General features: G+C 40.8%; 1 protein-coding gene across 3 annotated transcripts in view; it reads left to right on the top strand.

Moving 5' to 3' along the window:
• The window catches only part of OXNAD1 (oxidoreductase NAD binding domain containing 1), a 36,159-nt gene that overhangs the window by 16,764 nt on the left and 3,604 nt on the right, over positions 1-15,791 (top strand). For 2 of the 3 annotated variants that reach the window (XM_019667165.1, XM_019667166.1), the window contains 2 exons: positions 1,982-2,088; positions 10,201-10,342. In XM_019667165.1, coding sequence (XP_019522710.1) covers positions 1,982-2,088; positions 10,201-10,342 — 249 coding nt within the window. Of the gene's footprint in view, positions 1-1,175; positions 1,332-1,981; positions 2,089-10,200; positions 10,343-15,791 lie in introns of all 3 variants that reach the window. The other variant, XM_019667168.1, reaches the window with a different exon arrangement.

Below are 15,791 nucleotides of genomic sequence, written 5' to 3'. Positions count from 1 at the left end.
AAAAGGAAGTATCAGTAGAGGCAGGGATTAAAGGCAAAACTTCTAAAATAGCTTAAAGACAGCATGGCTTTTAAATTTGTTCTGGCAAAATAATTTATAGGCTGTGGTACAAAGACCACCATACTTACGGGTTCTTACTGTCCTCCAGGAGAAGTCCCCGTGGGGGTGTGCAGTGCTCAGTCTGCGAGGTCCTGCATGGCAGCACTCGTGTGATGGCATACACAATTATAAATGAATAAAGTGTAATATATAATGTAATAACAAATAAGTACTAATAAATTTATAATTAATGCAACAAGAGACATTATAACTGATGCTTAATGAGTATGCACTTAACTCATACTGGCCAGCAATGTTTTAAATGCTTTGCTTCTATCATTTAATCCTCCCCCAACAACTGTATGAGGTATGGGTGCTGTTATTCTCATTTAAAGCTAAGGGGGGCTCCGTGACGTGCCCAGAGTCACTCAGCTGGTAAGTCAGTGGTGCAGCCAGGATTAAATAGCAGGCAATCTAGCCATAGAGCCCATGCTGTTAACAGCCGTGCGATGCTGCTTTGTTTTATTTTGTTGCTGAAATGTTTAGGACGAGCGAATGGCATTGGATATCATGTCTGGTGAAACGGAAGGTCTAAAGAGAGAAAAACTGAACGTGAGGAAAAGGGCTGATGGGAGCTGTTGAAGCGGTGTTTCAGAGAGGGGAGGCCAGACTAGGATCACAAGTGCAGGTAGAGGGTCAGTAGTGGAAAATCACCCCGCTTGCTCTCAGATTAGCTAGGAAGACTGGCAAATTACAGAGAAAGAAGCAAGGGATTTTATAGAAGCAGAGAAAGGTACAAGAGTTTAAGAGAGGTTTTGTAGTGGTGAGGGAGACCGTCATCCATGTTGAGAACTTTCCTGTGGATTATTAAGAATTGTCTCCCTCTGATAGTAGGATTGGACCCAGTCCTATTGGAGACGAGGGGCTGAATGAGCTAGCATTAGGGCGGGGGGTTCATTGACTGAACAGATGTCCAAGGCACCCTTTGGTGGAGGTGTGATAAGTAGCACTGTCCAAGGAGAATGACTGCATTTTGGTTTCCTGCTACTGATTTGATTTGCTGCTGGAAGCGGCGTTGAAGAGTAATAGGACATTGAAGAAAGACTCGTACTGTCTTTTTCCCCCCTGTTGTGAAGATATTCCAGGTTTAGGGAGGAAGAGAAACCCAAAGGCGGAAGAAACAAAGAATGAAGGAAGGAGAGGCATTTTGAATTTGAGGGTTGCTGAGGCGTGGATGGCACTTAACTGAAGGGTGCCTAATGCAGACCTCTTTAGGATTTTCTAGACACCAGGTATGTCGTCTAGAATAGTGCCTTTTAAACTACCCGTGGTGAAGGGCTGCTGCTTTAAGGTTGTGGACTGTTTATATTTTGTAAAATATAAAAATGGATTAGAAAAAATAAGTTAAAACAACAAAGACATAAGTACAAACCCAATTTGTTTTCTATTATTAGTCAACAGATACATAAGGTTTCTAAGTGCTTACTTTTAATTTCTGAAATTTGCTCGTCATGGACTTGTTGCAGGTTCAGAACAAACACAGGCTCATAGTTAGCAGTGGGTCTCACTTTGCATCCATAGTACTGACTGAATTTACACGCCAGGCCGGCTCCAGTTCTTGAGCTCTTCCCAGAGTGCTCAGCCTGGCTCGGGACACATGCTACAGACTCAACAAATAAATGCTTGTGAAATAGTACCTGTAAGAGATGGTTTTTGTATGCAGAATAAAATCCAATCAGTATTTAACAAGTCTCTGAAGAACAAGATAATTAAAATTTGTTCACCTGGGGGAAGGCAGAATGTTAAAGCAAAGTGTGCTTTACCTTGTTTTGCAATTTTCAAAAACCACATCTTCAAAAAACCTGAGTTACCAGAAAGCCACCGTTTATTCCTTGCGTTGTGTACACACTAACCTTAGCCACAGTTCATCTTTTGACTCAAGGTCGTGTCCGCGGCCAAGGTATGTGGAGCTGCTGATGAGTCCCCCTCCGTGAAGAGGCTCCGCCTGCTTGTTGCTGATAAAGATTTCTCTTTTAAAGCTGGCCAGTGGTAAGTGGCTTTTCTGTTTCCTGTGTTGTGTGTGTTTAAGAAGGTGCCATCAGGTAGAGGGCTCGTTTTTCCTTCTGGAAAGGACTCCTGTGGCCAGCAGTTTCTCCTTAGGATGTGAGTATTCTAGACCATCTCCCTTCAAGGTGAGCCTGTTTGGCATGGAGAATATGATTTCTTTCCCAGCCTCGGAGCTTCCCTTCGTTTTTTGAGCCCATGGCCCCCTTAATCATATGTAAAAATTGCTGCCCTGAGTTTTCCAGTTTGAAACAAAGCAGCTAGTTCTGGTCTGTGGACCTGACAACTCTGATAATTCCTCTCTGCAAGAATGGTTGCTAATAGAATGCCCTGCAGTAATCTGCTCTCCTAGAGTTATGTGTTGCTGGGGATTGATACATTTTAAAAATTAGCCTTCTTTATGTCAAATACAAAGAAAACAGCAGTCTGAAAAGAAGAATAACCAGTTATGTCACGGAGCTAGCCACACTCTCGACTGAATTCCTGCATCACTCATACCTTGTCTGGGTTGGGTTTATTATTAGTGTTGCCTTTATTATCAGGAGGCCCCCCCCGTCAGGCCCAGCTCACACCACGCTTGAGAGTCTGCCCCATTCAGCTCTGAGGACTAGTCAGCACTCTGACAGGGAAACGGCCCTGCTAGCCCCTGTTCCTGTGAATGGCCTCACTGAGCTGCAATTCAAGGTGATTTGTAAATAAAGCCACTTGTATTTCCTTAGGAAAGGTGTGTTTGGGTGTATGTTTCCTTTATTTAAATAAAGCATTCATTTCTAAATGAATTTCTGGCATGTCAGTTCTGGTTGTATTTCTTAGGAGTCACTTGACTAATTTTGGCAGTCCATCTGGAAATGCGGTTTTGTTAGAAGGAGGATGTGTGATAATAGCAAGTGTGATAATAGCAAGAGTTAGCAGTCTTGTGTTAATAGTTTGCTTTTGAATTTAGAACTAGAAAACAAGATGCTGATTGCAATAATTTGCGTTTGTGAAGCAATTTACTGCAATCTTTGCACATGTTCAGTGATACATATTAAATGCATTTGGGCTGTTTTAGGGGGGCGGGCAACGTTTTTACCCTTCAGAAATAGTTTAGCAGTTATTACATTGAAAAGTGGAAACTTTCATTGTAATGATCTGTCTTTCCATATTTCCCTTCTGTGGATGTGTTTGTGTCCTGTGCACGCATTGCTCTGCCTCCAGCTCTGAATTGGGCCCAGACTCTGACCCCAGTCCCCAGTCTATTGATTAGAAAAAGCCTGTGCATTGGTTTATAATGCTGCCACCCCAGTGTGCCTGCAGGTGTATTAGCACTTGCAAATCTGTAGTTACCTGATGAGAAAAATGTCATCATTCTCTAGTGATACATACAGAAATAGGTCCCGCTGTGATCCTCAAGATAAAACTAGTCAGGTTGGTGTCATGTAGCCCATATCAGTGAATGAGTGAATGGCCTTAGTCATGTTACTGATGTTAGGACTGGTTTTAGTGTGTGCCTGACAGACGCCTGCTTCCGAGGGCAGACGTGGGGGTGGTCATCTCTGGCAGGTTAGCGAAGACTCCTTCCCTCAGGAACCATTTCTGCCAGTGGGCCCTCCCCTCCCCTTAGCACTGACTTGCTGCGTGGCTCTAGACCAGCAGTTCTCAACCTTTCACAGGGTCGCCTAAGACCATCGGAAAACACATATTTTTGATGGTCTTAGGAACCGAGACACTGCTCCTCTATCCGTCTCCAGGCCCACATGCAGATACGGCCACATAATGAGTACCCGGTGACCCCTGTAAAAGGGTCGTTCGACCCCCAAAGGGGTTGCGACCCACAGGTTGAGAACCGCTGCTCTAGACACTGACCCTTTGCTCACTTGACTCCATGGTGCAGAGTGGCCATTTGCTTAGGGGGGTGGTGTCCGCTCCTTCAGTGCTGTTGCTGGATGGCGTGCGGTCTAGGCTCTTAGATCACCAGCTCGGCAACAACCTCCATGTGGCGTTTTGGAGAAGAGGGCAAGGCTTAGGGCGTGTGGATGTGGCTGCTGTGCAGTTTGTGTCCCTAGGGTTATCAGAGTGGAGTGCTCCTTAGCCATAAAGGAGAGGATTGCCGTTGAGCTTAGCTTTGGGGTGGGAGATTGGGCCACCATGATCCCATATCACTGAATTCCTGACCGGTAGCCCCCTCTGACACCTGCCAAACCATGAGGGGAAGACTCCAGACCCACCTCAGTGCTCTGAGGTTTGGGGCACAGATCCCAAGTGGAAGATACCTTCAACGCAGACCAGAGATTGGCCTTCAGGACTCTTCCTGTGCTGCGCTGTCCTTCCTGGGCCCTCCCAGAAAGGGGGGACCGGTTTCTGTACTGGGAACCCAGCCCCAGGAACTCAAATAATCCAATTCAGAGAGAAAGGCCAAAAGGGGAAACTGCCTAAAACCACTTCTCACGTGAGCAGGGCCAAACCTTTAGGGCTCCTCTTACCAGTAGGTCCATCACTGAGCTCCTAGCTGCTTGGTGAGTCCTGCAGGCCCTTGACTTCTTCAGAATTCCTCCTTCCTGAGGGTGGAAAGGCTGGGGCTCCCTCTCAGGGCTGGCGTGTGCCACCAACAGTCCTCATGCAGTGTGAGTGCCTGGGGGTGCCAGAGTCCGTGTTCTTTGTGGTGCTCGCTGCTGTGGGCTGGGCCCATCCCCGAGGGAGGCTGTATCACAGAGCCACACGCCTAGTGCTCTGGGACTGCCCAGCTCACATGTTCGCTCTCCTGCCTGCCAGCTCTGTGACATGGGCAGCTTCTGCCTTTCTCTGGGCTTCAACTTCCATGTGTTTAAAGAAGGAATAGTAATATTCCTATGTCTCAGGACATGGCAGGCATTTAGCGCAGTGCCTAATACTTAACTTTATTAGTTTGTTTTTTGTTATAGCCAATGTTCCACTCAGTCAGTCAGATCACTTGTGCTGGTGAGGCCCAGGGGACAGATTCCAATTCTTAGTCCCTTGGCCAGTTCTCCTGCAGTGACACTGTCGGTTGGAAGAGCAGCAGACCCAGTAGGAGTGCGTGAGCACACGTCTCCACTATTAGGATGCCCTGTGTGCCGCACGCAGCTGTCACTCCACTGGGGCTGCGCACAGGACGCCACCCAAGGGGAAGCAAGGGCTACATGATTTTGGAGAGAGAGAGGCCTATCACTGCTTCATGCCAGATAACGGAAGTTTTTATGCTTGAAAGCGACTGGGCTGTACCAGGAGGACATCAGGAAGAAACAGCTTAGAGGAGCAGAACTAGAGAAAAAAGCCTACCCCTACCCTCTAGCACAGCCTCTGTGGTGTGGACAGTATACAACCTACACCGCCATGTCCGACAGCCTGACGCTCGCATGACCACACGTGGAGAGTGCTGCATTTTTTTGGTGTCATTGTTCAGACTGTCCCATTGCTTGTCTGGTGAGTGCTATGTATTAATATCTTTTAAGACGCCTCTGTGAAATCGCTTAATTCCTCTACCTCTGGTAGAATTAATGACTTCTGCTCTCCTCCTCACCCCCAATTGACTTCCCCTAAGCAGGTTTTTTTTTTTAATAAAACAGTGGCTTTATTAGTATTTTTCTGATAAAACCAGGATCGCATATGGTGGAACTAAGATATCTCTACTAAGTACAGGTACTTCCAGACAGATCTCAAATGATGAGCACTTTTTTCTCCCATTTAATTATACTTCTTTGTTGATTTCCTTCCCATTAGGGTGAGTTTATTGAAGGCAGGAACCAAGACATAGCTTGTGTCTTTACTTCTGACACGAACCACAGTGCCTGTACATTGTAGGCAGGTGCCATCCATAGTGTTTGCACAGGGAATGTGAGGCTCCGAGTACGACAATTGAGGACTAAAGAGCTTTGGGATCTCATAATAAAGCCTCGCCATTCGGCCACGGTTTTCGTGCCTGCTGTGTGCTGGGCACTGGGGCTGCCGGGGGGGTCACAGTTAGATATGCCTATGTGTGCCTTACCACAGAATTAGGCTCTTTCTCTCAGTTCTTCATACACTCACGCATCTGGGAGTGCAACATATGCCTTAATTGTTGGCCCCAAGACTGCTACCCCTGCGAAGGCTATTTTTAAAGGTATATGTGTGTGTAAATTCTTTCTTGGACAGATGTTTTATTCAATATGTATTGTGAATATTTTCTTAAATCCATTCAGATGAGGTTTTTATGTCACTTGAATTCTTCTGTAGCATTTAATGAAGGAGTCCTGTTATCTAAAGGTACCTTTCCAGAGTTTCTATAGGATTCCCTTTCGCTCACCTGAGAATGGTCTTTATCAGCATCAAGCAGCAGAGGGCGCTGGAGTTCAGGAGATGAAGCAACAAAAGTGGTTATTTTTTTTTTTTATCATGGAAGCTGTGGTGATGCTATTATACGTCTTCTCTGAAAGCATATAGCAGCTATGTTAATAAATGTTAACTATAGTCTTTTAAAATTTGTATCTTGTCTGAAATGAAAAGGAGATTAAGCTACTCATGGGAAATAGTCACATGAATATAGGAGAAAGTACGCTAGAAATCTTTTCTGGAACACTTTTGATCCAGAACAGTTTTTTTTTAAGACTATAAAAAAATAACCAGATATTTAAGGCCATAGATCAAAAGAGAACATCTTTTAAGGTCATAGATCAAATCAGTAGAGAACATTGCGTGCTTTTCATGTAAGGCTGCTAGTAAGAAAACAACTGAGGGAAAATGATACTTTTGATCTTTGATGGCAGAGAAACATGTCAATTGGATGTTTGATTTTCCTAGACATGGAGATGAGGATTTTTTGTGGTCCCAGGTGCTAATGAATTTTTCTTTCTTTGGTATGTGACTAGGTTTGTTGCATTACCTAGAATCCCCACCAACAAAAGGGTTTCTGTGGTATAAAACTATTGAAGACTTGAAACTTGAAAGAGTTCTAGACTGTAGAGTACGGTTAGAAGGAAAGAAAGAAAAATAAGACTTTTGGAGCTTAGAAGGCCATATCGGCTTATTTAGTTTGTCAAATGCCAGTGAAAGAGCTTCTGTTGCCTTCTGTTTTTTCACCTTGTAAAACTTTTATTGAGATCTACTTTACATATCATAAAACTCACCCATTTAATGTATAATATTTACCCCAAGTGGTTTTTAGTATATTCACAGAATTGTACAGCCATCAGCACAATCAACTTTAGAACATTCTCTCATCCCAAGAAGAAACCCTATACCAATTATTATTCATTCCTCATCCTTACCCCCTTAGACAACCACTGTTCTCTTTCTGTATTTATGGATTTGCCTATTCTGAACATTTCATATCAATGGAATTATACAACATGTGGTCTTTTCTGTTACTGACTTCTTGCACTTAACGTAATTTCAGTGTTGATCTATGTTGTAGCATGTCTTAGTACTTCATTCCATTGTATGGATACACACATTTTGTTCATCCATTTCATCAGTTGAACGTTTAGATTGTTTTCACTTTTAGGCTATTATCAATACTACTACTGTGAACATTCATTTGTATGTTTTTGAGTGGACATGTATTTTCCTTTCTCTTGCGTATGTACGTAGGCGTAGAGTTGTTGGTCATATGGTAACTCTGTTTAACATTTTCAGACCCTACCGAACTGTTTTCCAGAGTGGCTGCTCCATGTTACAGTCCTGCTCCAATGCATAAGAGTCCCAATTTCCCCAGATCCTCACTAACACTTGCTATTGTGTTTTGTTTTGTTTTTAATTTTTTTTTTTTTTTTTGGCTGAGCCATCCTGCCACCGGTTGGCAGTTCAGCGGCAGCTCAGCTCGGGCCGTGAATCAAACCAGGGACCCTGTTGCTCAGAGCTCACACTCTTGAGTGAGCTCTTAACCAACTGAGCCACTCGGCCAGCCCTTGCTATTGTGTTTTTGACTAGCCACCCATCCCAGTGCTTGTGAAGTGATAGCTCATTTTGATTTTGATTTGCATTTCCCTAATAACTTAAAATGTTGAACATCTTTTCATGTGTTTATTGGCCATTTATGTATCTTCTTCGGAGAAATATAAATGTAAATCCTTTGCCCACTTTTTAAATTTGTCTTTTCATTACTGAGTTGTAACAGTTCTTTATATATTCTGCATACAAGTCCCTTATCAGATATATGATTTGAAAATATTTACTCCCATTCCTCTGGTTGGTTGTCTTAACTTTCCTGATGGTATTATTTGTAGCACAAAATTTTTAATTGATGCAGTCTAGTTTCTGTATTTTTTCTTTGACCTTTGTGTTTTGGAGCCTAAGTAACCATTGCCATGAAGAATTACTCCTGTGTAAGTTTTCTAAGAGTTTATAATTTTAACATTTACATTTACATCTTTGATCCATTTTGAGTTAATTTTTATATATGGTGTAAGGTAAGGGTCAAATTTCATTCTTTTTACAGGTTGATATTCAGTTGTCCCAGCACCATTTATTGAAAAGACTAGTCTTTTGCCATTGAATTGTGTTGGAACCCTTGTTGACAATCAACTGACCATAAATTTAAGCATTTATTTTTGAGCTCTCAGTCCTTTTTCATTGATCTATATGTCTGTTCTTATGCCAGTACACAGTGTCTTCATTACTGTAGCTTTATAGTAAATTTTGAAATCAGAAGGTATACATCTTCCAAATTTGTTCTTCTTTTTCAGGATTGTTTTAATGATTCTGGGTCCCTTGAATTTCCATATTAATTTTATGATCAACTTGTCAATTTCTGCAAAGAAACCAGCTGGGTTTTAATAAGTATTGCACTGAATCTGGAGATCAGTTTGGGGAATATTGCTATCTTAACAATATTAAGTTTTTCCATCCATTATCATGACATGTCTTTCCATTTATTTAGATATTTGATTTTTGTTTTCAACAATGTTGTGGTTTTCATTGTGCAAATATTATGCTGCTTTTGTAAAATTGATTCTCATTTATGCTATTCTTTTTATGGTATTACAAATAAATTTTTCTTAGTTTCACTTTTAGATTGCTGGTGTGTAGAAATACAATTGATTTTTTTCATTGACCTTGTATCCTGCAACCTTATTTGACTTGTTAATTAGTTCTAATGTCTTTATAGTAGATTCCTTAGGATTTTCTGTATACAATATCATGCCATCTATAACTTCTCTCTCCAATCCAGATGCCATTTATTTCATTTTCTTGCTTAATTGCCTTGGTTAGAATCTCTAGTATAATGTTGAATAAGAGTGGTGGGAGTGGACATCCTTGTTTTGTTTCTATTCCTAGAGGAGGAACTTTAAGCCTTTCATCATTAAATATGGTTCTGTAGATTCCTTCATCAGGTCAAGGAAGTTCCTATTTAGTCCTAGTTTGTTGAGTATTTTTATTATGTAAGGGTGTTGAATTTTATCAAGTGCCTTTTCTGCATCTGTTGAGATGATTATATGGGTTTTGTCCTTTATTTTATTAAGTGGTGTATTTCACTGAATGATTTTCAGGTGTTAAACCAGCCTTGTATTCTTGGGATATTTGCATCTGTATTTACAAGGGATATTGATATGTATAGTTCAATTGTTAATTAGTTCTAATGTCTTTTGTTCTATTTTCTTGTGATATCTTTCTCTGGTTTTGGTATCAGGGTAATAGTAATACTGGCCTCATAGAATGAGTTGGAAAGTGTTATTTTCTGTTTTGTTTGGAAGAGATTGTGAAAGATTAATATTAATTCTTCTTTAAATGTTTGGTAGAATTCAAGAGTGATGCCACCTGAACCTATCCTTTTCTCTGTGGGAGGTTGTAAAATTACTAATTCAGTCCATTTGCTTGTTATAGTTCTGTTTAGATTTTCTGTTTCTCCTTGAGTCCAGTTGGTCAGTTTTTGTCTTTCTGGGAATGTGTCCATTTCATCTAAGTTATCTATTTTTTTTGTCAAACAGTTGTTCATAGAGTTCCTTTATAATCTTTTATTTTTGTAAGGTTGGTGATGATGTCTCCTCTTTCATTCTTGCTTTTAGTAATTTTATCTTTTCTCTCTTTTTTTAAATCAGTCTAGTTAAAAGTCTGTCAGTTTTGTTTACCTTGTTGCCCACTTTTAACATTACTTCCACAGTAATAATTTATTTGCCTTCCTTTTAGGGTTGATTTCTTTATCCCAGGAGTCTCTGTGGTTGGTGGGTTCTCAATATGCTCTAGCCCCAGACTGCTAGAACAAGAGAGAATGATAGAATTGGCAGTGAAATACACGAACCACCCTCCTGCTCTCTGGATTCACAATCAGGTGAGCAAACCTCTGTTTAAACTTGCAGATTAGGGCACCTCTGCCACCCACAAAATTTCTGTTAGCTCACTGAATCTCTCTAAGAAACCTAGGCTTGAGTGAAAAAGGCACATGCTCACAGAGAGCTCTCTTACATCCAGAATTCAGACTCCAAAAGGTCAAAGAAGCAGAATCTTTGGTGCATTAAGGATGACTCAAAGGTACTTTGGAATCTGGAAATACCGTTTGGGTCACCCAGCAGTATTCAGTTGAAGACTACTTTAGGAGTAAAGCATTATACTTTATATGTAAGTTTCTGAAAATTGGCTCTTTGTATGTCTTGTAAATGGTAAATCTACAAAATCAGATTATTTTGTCCCAACCATCTTAATGAAGGGAATTATTTGGACGGGAAATGGTCTCTGATTACATACTGCTCAAGCCCAGAGCTGAGCACTGCTAAATCTGAGGTGCCATTGCCCTCCATTTCAGTCTCTAGAGACTCTGCACACTGGATTCTGTGAGGGAATCCACATTTGCTGCTAATAACTCACGCTTCCTCGTGGGACTCAAACACAGTCCTACATAAGCTGCCTGCACATTCCTTACTAGAACTCTGATACCAAAGAATGAGCCGAGAGCAGATCAGTTATTTGTCTACTTAATTTTGACCCTTGTCTTTTTTTGTTTTTTCTTTTTAATTTTTTTTTACTGCCATCCCCTTTACTTCTAGAGTGTGCCTACTTTACTTACCAACAGCGCATTTCATCCTAGTCATTTTCTTATCCTCTTTAACAAAAAGGAATGCACCAGTACAAACATTGTAGATAGATACACTGATTTTAAAATTCATATGGAATGGCAGAGGAACTCGAATAGCTAAAACAGTTTTGAAAAATAAGACTAAAGTGGGAGGAATCACATTCCTCATTTAAGATTAAAATACAATGACAGTAACCAAAACAGTGTGTTATTGGTGAAGAGATGGACAGGACATGCAGATCAATTGAACAGAATAAAGAGTTCAGGAATAGCCTGACATACATATGGACATTTGATTTTTGACAAGGATGCTAAAGAAATTCAGTGGAAAAAGGATAACCTTTTCAACAAATAGTTGTTGGAACAATTGTCTATCCATATCCATATGCAAAAAAAAAAAAAGAATCTTGACCTATATCTCATACTTTATATTCAAGATTAACTCAAAATAGGTTGTAGATCTAAGTATAAAACATGAAACTATAGAAGTTTTAGAAGAAAACATAGGAAATATTCTGAACTTCAGGGTGGGCAAAGAGTTCTTAGACATGACACCAAAATCAAGATCCATAAAAGATTTATATGTAGGACTTAATCAAAATTAAAAATTTTTTTCTGCAAAAGACACTATTAACAGAATTTAAGAAAACAAGCTACAGATTAGGAGAAATTATTTGCAAATTAGATATCCAACAAAGGACTGTATCCAGAATATATAAATAACTCAAAAATCAGCAAAAAAGAAAACAAACATAATTTTAAAATGGTTAGAGAATTGAACAGGTACTTTACTAAGAAGGATATAAGGATGGCAAATAAGCAATGAAAAGATGTTTAACATCTTTTACTATTAACCATTAGGGAAATGCAGAGTAAAACCATATATAATGTGAGATCTACAGACCTGTTAGAATGACTAAAATTAAAAATATTGACACTGCCAAGTGCTAACGAGGTTGTGGAGCAACTGGAACTTTCTTGTATAATGCTTATATTGCCAATAGGGATGCAAGATACTAGAGCCACTCTGTAAAACATTTTGGCAGTTTCATATAAAATTAAACATACACTGACCATAAGACCATAAGGTATTTATGCTAGAGAAATGAAGGCTCTGTTCATATTAAAACCTGTGAATGAATGTTTATAGTGGCTGTATTCACAGTTATCAAAAACTGGAAACACCCCATAAGTGTTTAGGTGAATGGATAAACAAACTGTGATATAGTCATACAGTGTATTGTTATTCAGCAATAAAAACAGATTTACTATTTATTGATGGCACACAACAACTTGGGTGAATCTCAGAGGCATTATGTTGCGTGGAACAAGCCAGTCTCAAAAGGTTATATACTGTATAATCCCATTTATGTCACATTCTGGAAGGCAGCTACAGTGATGGAAAACAGATCAGTGGTTGACAGGTTAGGGGTGGGGAAGGGTGTGGGCACAAAGGGATAGTCGCACAAGGGACTTCTCTGGAGCGAGGGAACTGTTTTATATTTTGATTCAGGTGGTAGTTACACAGATCTGTGTATGTGTAAAATTCATAGAACTGTACACCAAAAAAAAGTTTTACTGTAAGATATTTTTAAAAATAAAGGATTTTTAAATCTCTGGGGGCATAAAAAGTACATGTTCTTACAGTTTACATGTCAAGCTGTGTCTGTTCAGAATAACCCTGGGCTGCTTGCCTTAGCGCTGCCATTGTAAATGTGTCCTGTCACATTTTTACCCTCCAACCTTCCGAGTTCTGCCTTTGGTGTGGCCTTAGCTGCATCACTCCCGTGTAGATTCTCTTTGGATTTTCCACCCATTACTGCCTCTAGGCTACATCCCGAGTCTCTGAGATGTGCCTCGGGGCTGGGACCAGCAAGGTGTTTATGTGCCCTGGGCTCACTGTTAAAATGAGATTAGCCATTCCCTCTCCTACTGCTGTGAGCCCCCTCCAGTTGTCAGTCTCCCACGTGACCTGACCTGGTCCTGGTCCATAGCACCCTGCTTGGTTTCATGCCTCATTGGCATTTCAATGAAGGAACTCGTTCTTGGAGGCTGTAGAAAATCTCCAAGTGGCATTGCTTCAGTGCACATCCTAATTGTAGTGCCTGCTCCACTCTGCCCAGTGGGAGTTGCAAACAGCCTTTATGAAGTCAGATTTTTCTTGGAACCATTCTCAGGTGGCTGTATTCCTCCCGAGGATTTGTCTTATTAAGCTATTAGAGTGGACAGTGGAGGCACATGAGTGTCTGTCTGGGTGGCAGTAGGCTGCTCTGTTGGGACACAGGATAAAAATGCCGTAATGTCTTCCTTTATTTCATCTGCTTTGGCTCAAGCTCCTGGCAGGGTAAAGGGTTCTAGACAGCTATTGTGTGCCTGCTCCAGTTGCTGTGGAAAAGTAGTTTATTTCACAAGTAGAAAATCCATACCCAAATTAGACACATTGCTATGTAATTGACGGTAATATCCTTTACTCACTTCCATATTGTACTGTACAGTACTTTGAGCCTTATTGTTCATGCTACCCTGGCAGTTTTTATTGATCAACAAAAGACAAAGATGGCTTTTGATTCTTTCCAGATGCTGCAAATTAGAAGATAGATCTACCGCAGATTATTTTGTCACTAAGGAGACGACAGGCTTCTTGAGTATTAGCTTTCCCTGGGGCACGTTTTCTTGCCAACCTTAGGGTTGAAAATACTGTGGTTTTTAAAAACAATAACCTGCAGGCATTTTTGTTGTCATTACTAAGCATGCTGAAGATGACCACTGGAGAAAATTATTTCTCTTTCAGTTCTTCGTCTCTTTTACCCTTAGATTCTTAGAGATAAAGAGAGAAGTGTACAGGCAAGCAAATGGGGGAGGCAGGGCATAAAGAGATTAAATCCATTGTCACCGTTAGGCAGAGCCTCTCCTATCATAAATCCTGTTTTTGAGACTTGAAAGGAAGGAGCATTTTAAAGCACTTTGGTAGCCAGTGTGTAGTGATTCCTAGATTTTAGTTATTACCAACAGAATGCTCCCTTGCTGCTAATTTCTTTTGTCAAAAATGGAAACCCACTTACCGTTTCATGTAAAAATCTCCTACATATTTAAAATAGTTAGGTTCAGATATATTTTCCCCCTCAGAGAAAGGATTTCCATTCATTTACCAAAAAAGACCTGTTTTGTGAATTCAAATAATTTTCATTTTTTCTTAGATTTTCTCTAAGATTAGCTTTTCTTTTAAGTTATAGAGCCTCAAATTAAATTCATGTTCAAAAGGACTTACTGCCTATCTGCCACGCAAGGTGCTAGAGTGTGAATGCTAAAGGTTCAGTCTTCAAAGGGCGTGTGGTACTTTAATACTTCTTACGAGTGAGTTCATTTAGTTGATTTATGTCAGGAATGTGTAATGAAAACCGGCCTATGCTCTTCATATAAATTCCTTTATTTCCAGATTCTGTTTTTTAGTGACAGAGAAGAAGGAAGCAGGCACCCCCAGTACTTTTTCTTCCAGACAGCTGCAATAACCAAAATACCCTATTATATGGCACTTGATGCCAGAAGGGCGTTTTCCCCCACAGCGTGTCATGTGATGCCCCCACAGCCCTGTGGGGTGAGCAGGGCAGCTGCTGATACCCATGTTCCAGATGTGGCAGCAGAGGCTCAGAGAAGTGAAGAGACTTGCTGTGTATCATAGAGGCTGTTATTAAAACTAAGTCTTCTGACTCCTAGATCAGTGCATTTTTCTCCAAACTAGGTGTCCTCAACCTTGTCAGATCCAATGGCTCTCTCTAGAACTATCCTGAAGTGAAAATCAAAGTTAATGTAATCAACACATAAATTTTTAGAGGTAACATAATTCTCTAAGTGTACTACAAAAGAGAAATAAAGGGAAAAAAGAAAATGATTCAGTATATGTGTACTTCATGTAAATGGGTGGGCATATCTACACGAGAATGGAGAAAGAAGTAGTCGGATGGCTGTTCCTCACTGTAGCATTGCCACGACACACTGTGCACAGATGCAGGTGGTGCAGGCAGTTGTGTGATGACAGAAGGACCACATCCACATGTTCCCAACTGAGACGTGGTTTTCCAGACCAGTGAATGTGCTTGGTAAAGTTCTGAGCACAACGAAGTACAATCTACATGGTGGTTACATCCTGGAAACTCAGACTACATTAGATCTGTGCAAAAAATACTTTGAGTTTTTTTGTAAAATGAGTTAGGGTCTAGTCTCAGATCATTAAAAACCGGTTCCCACCTACATGTATGTCCCATGGGTCATTGAGATAATGGTGTGCTGCTAAACCAGCTCTCTGAGTAAAAAGTGCCCCAGTTTGCAGCATTTGCTGATTTCTGTGCTGTAAATATCCTCATAATGGCTGATTTCAAACTACCAGAAGATACTAGCTCACAAAACTTGTGCAGATTTAACCATTAGTGTAGCAGGAGCCAGCTCCAGGACACTACCAACTCCACAGGACATCTAGCATCTCTGGCCCTGCCCTCTAAATGCCAGTTGGGTTCCCCAAATCATTATGACAGTAAAGTGTCATCACAAGTTTCCAAAACAGCCCCTTCAGGGACAGTATTGCCCCCATGAAGAACCAGTGCATTCAGCTCTGATGGTATTTCTAGTGTGACCTCACCAAATAGCAGATGCTTTATGTGGTACTCACCCCCAGTGTATGTGGTACTCACCCCCTACTGTATGTGGTACTCAC

The sequence above is a fragment of the Hipposideros armiger genome, unplaced genomic scaffold (assembly GCF_001890085.2).
Source record: "Hipposideros armiger isolate ML-2016 unplaced genomic scaffold, ASM189008v1 scaffold_486, whole genome shotgun sequence".
In the NCBI taxonomy this organism is placed as follows: Eukaryota; Metazoa; Chordata; class Mammalia; order Chiroptera; family Hipposideridae; genus Hipposideros; species Hipposideros armiger.
The sequence above is the reverse complement of the archived record's forward strand: the minus strand, read 5'-3'. Positions and strand labels throughout refer to the sequence as shown.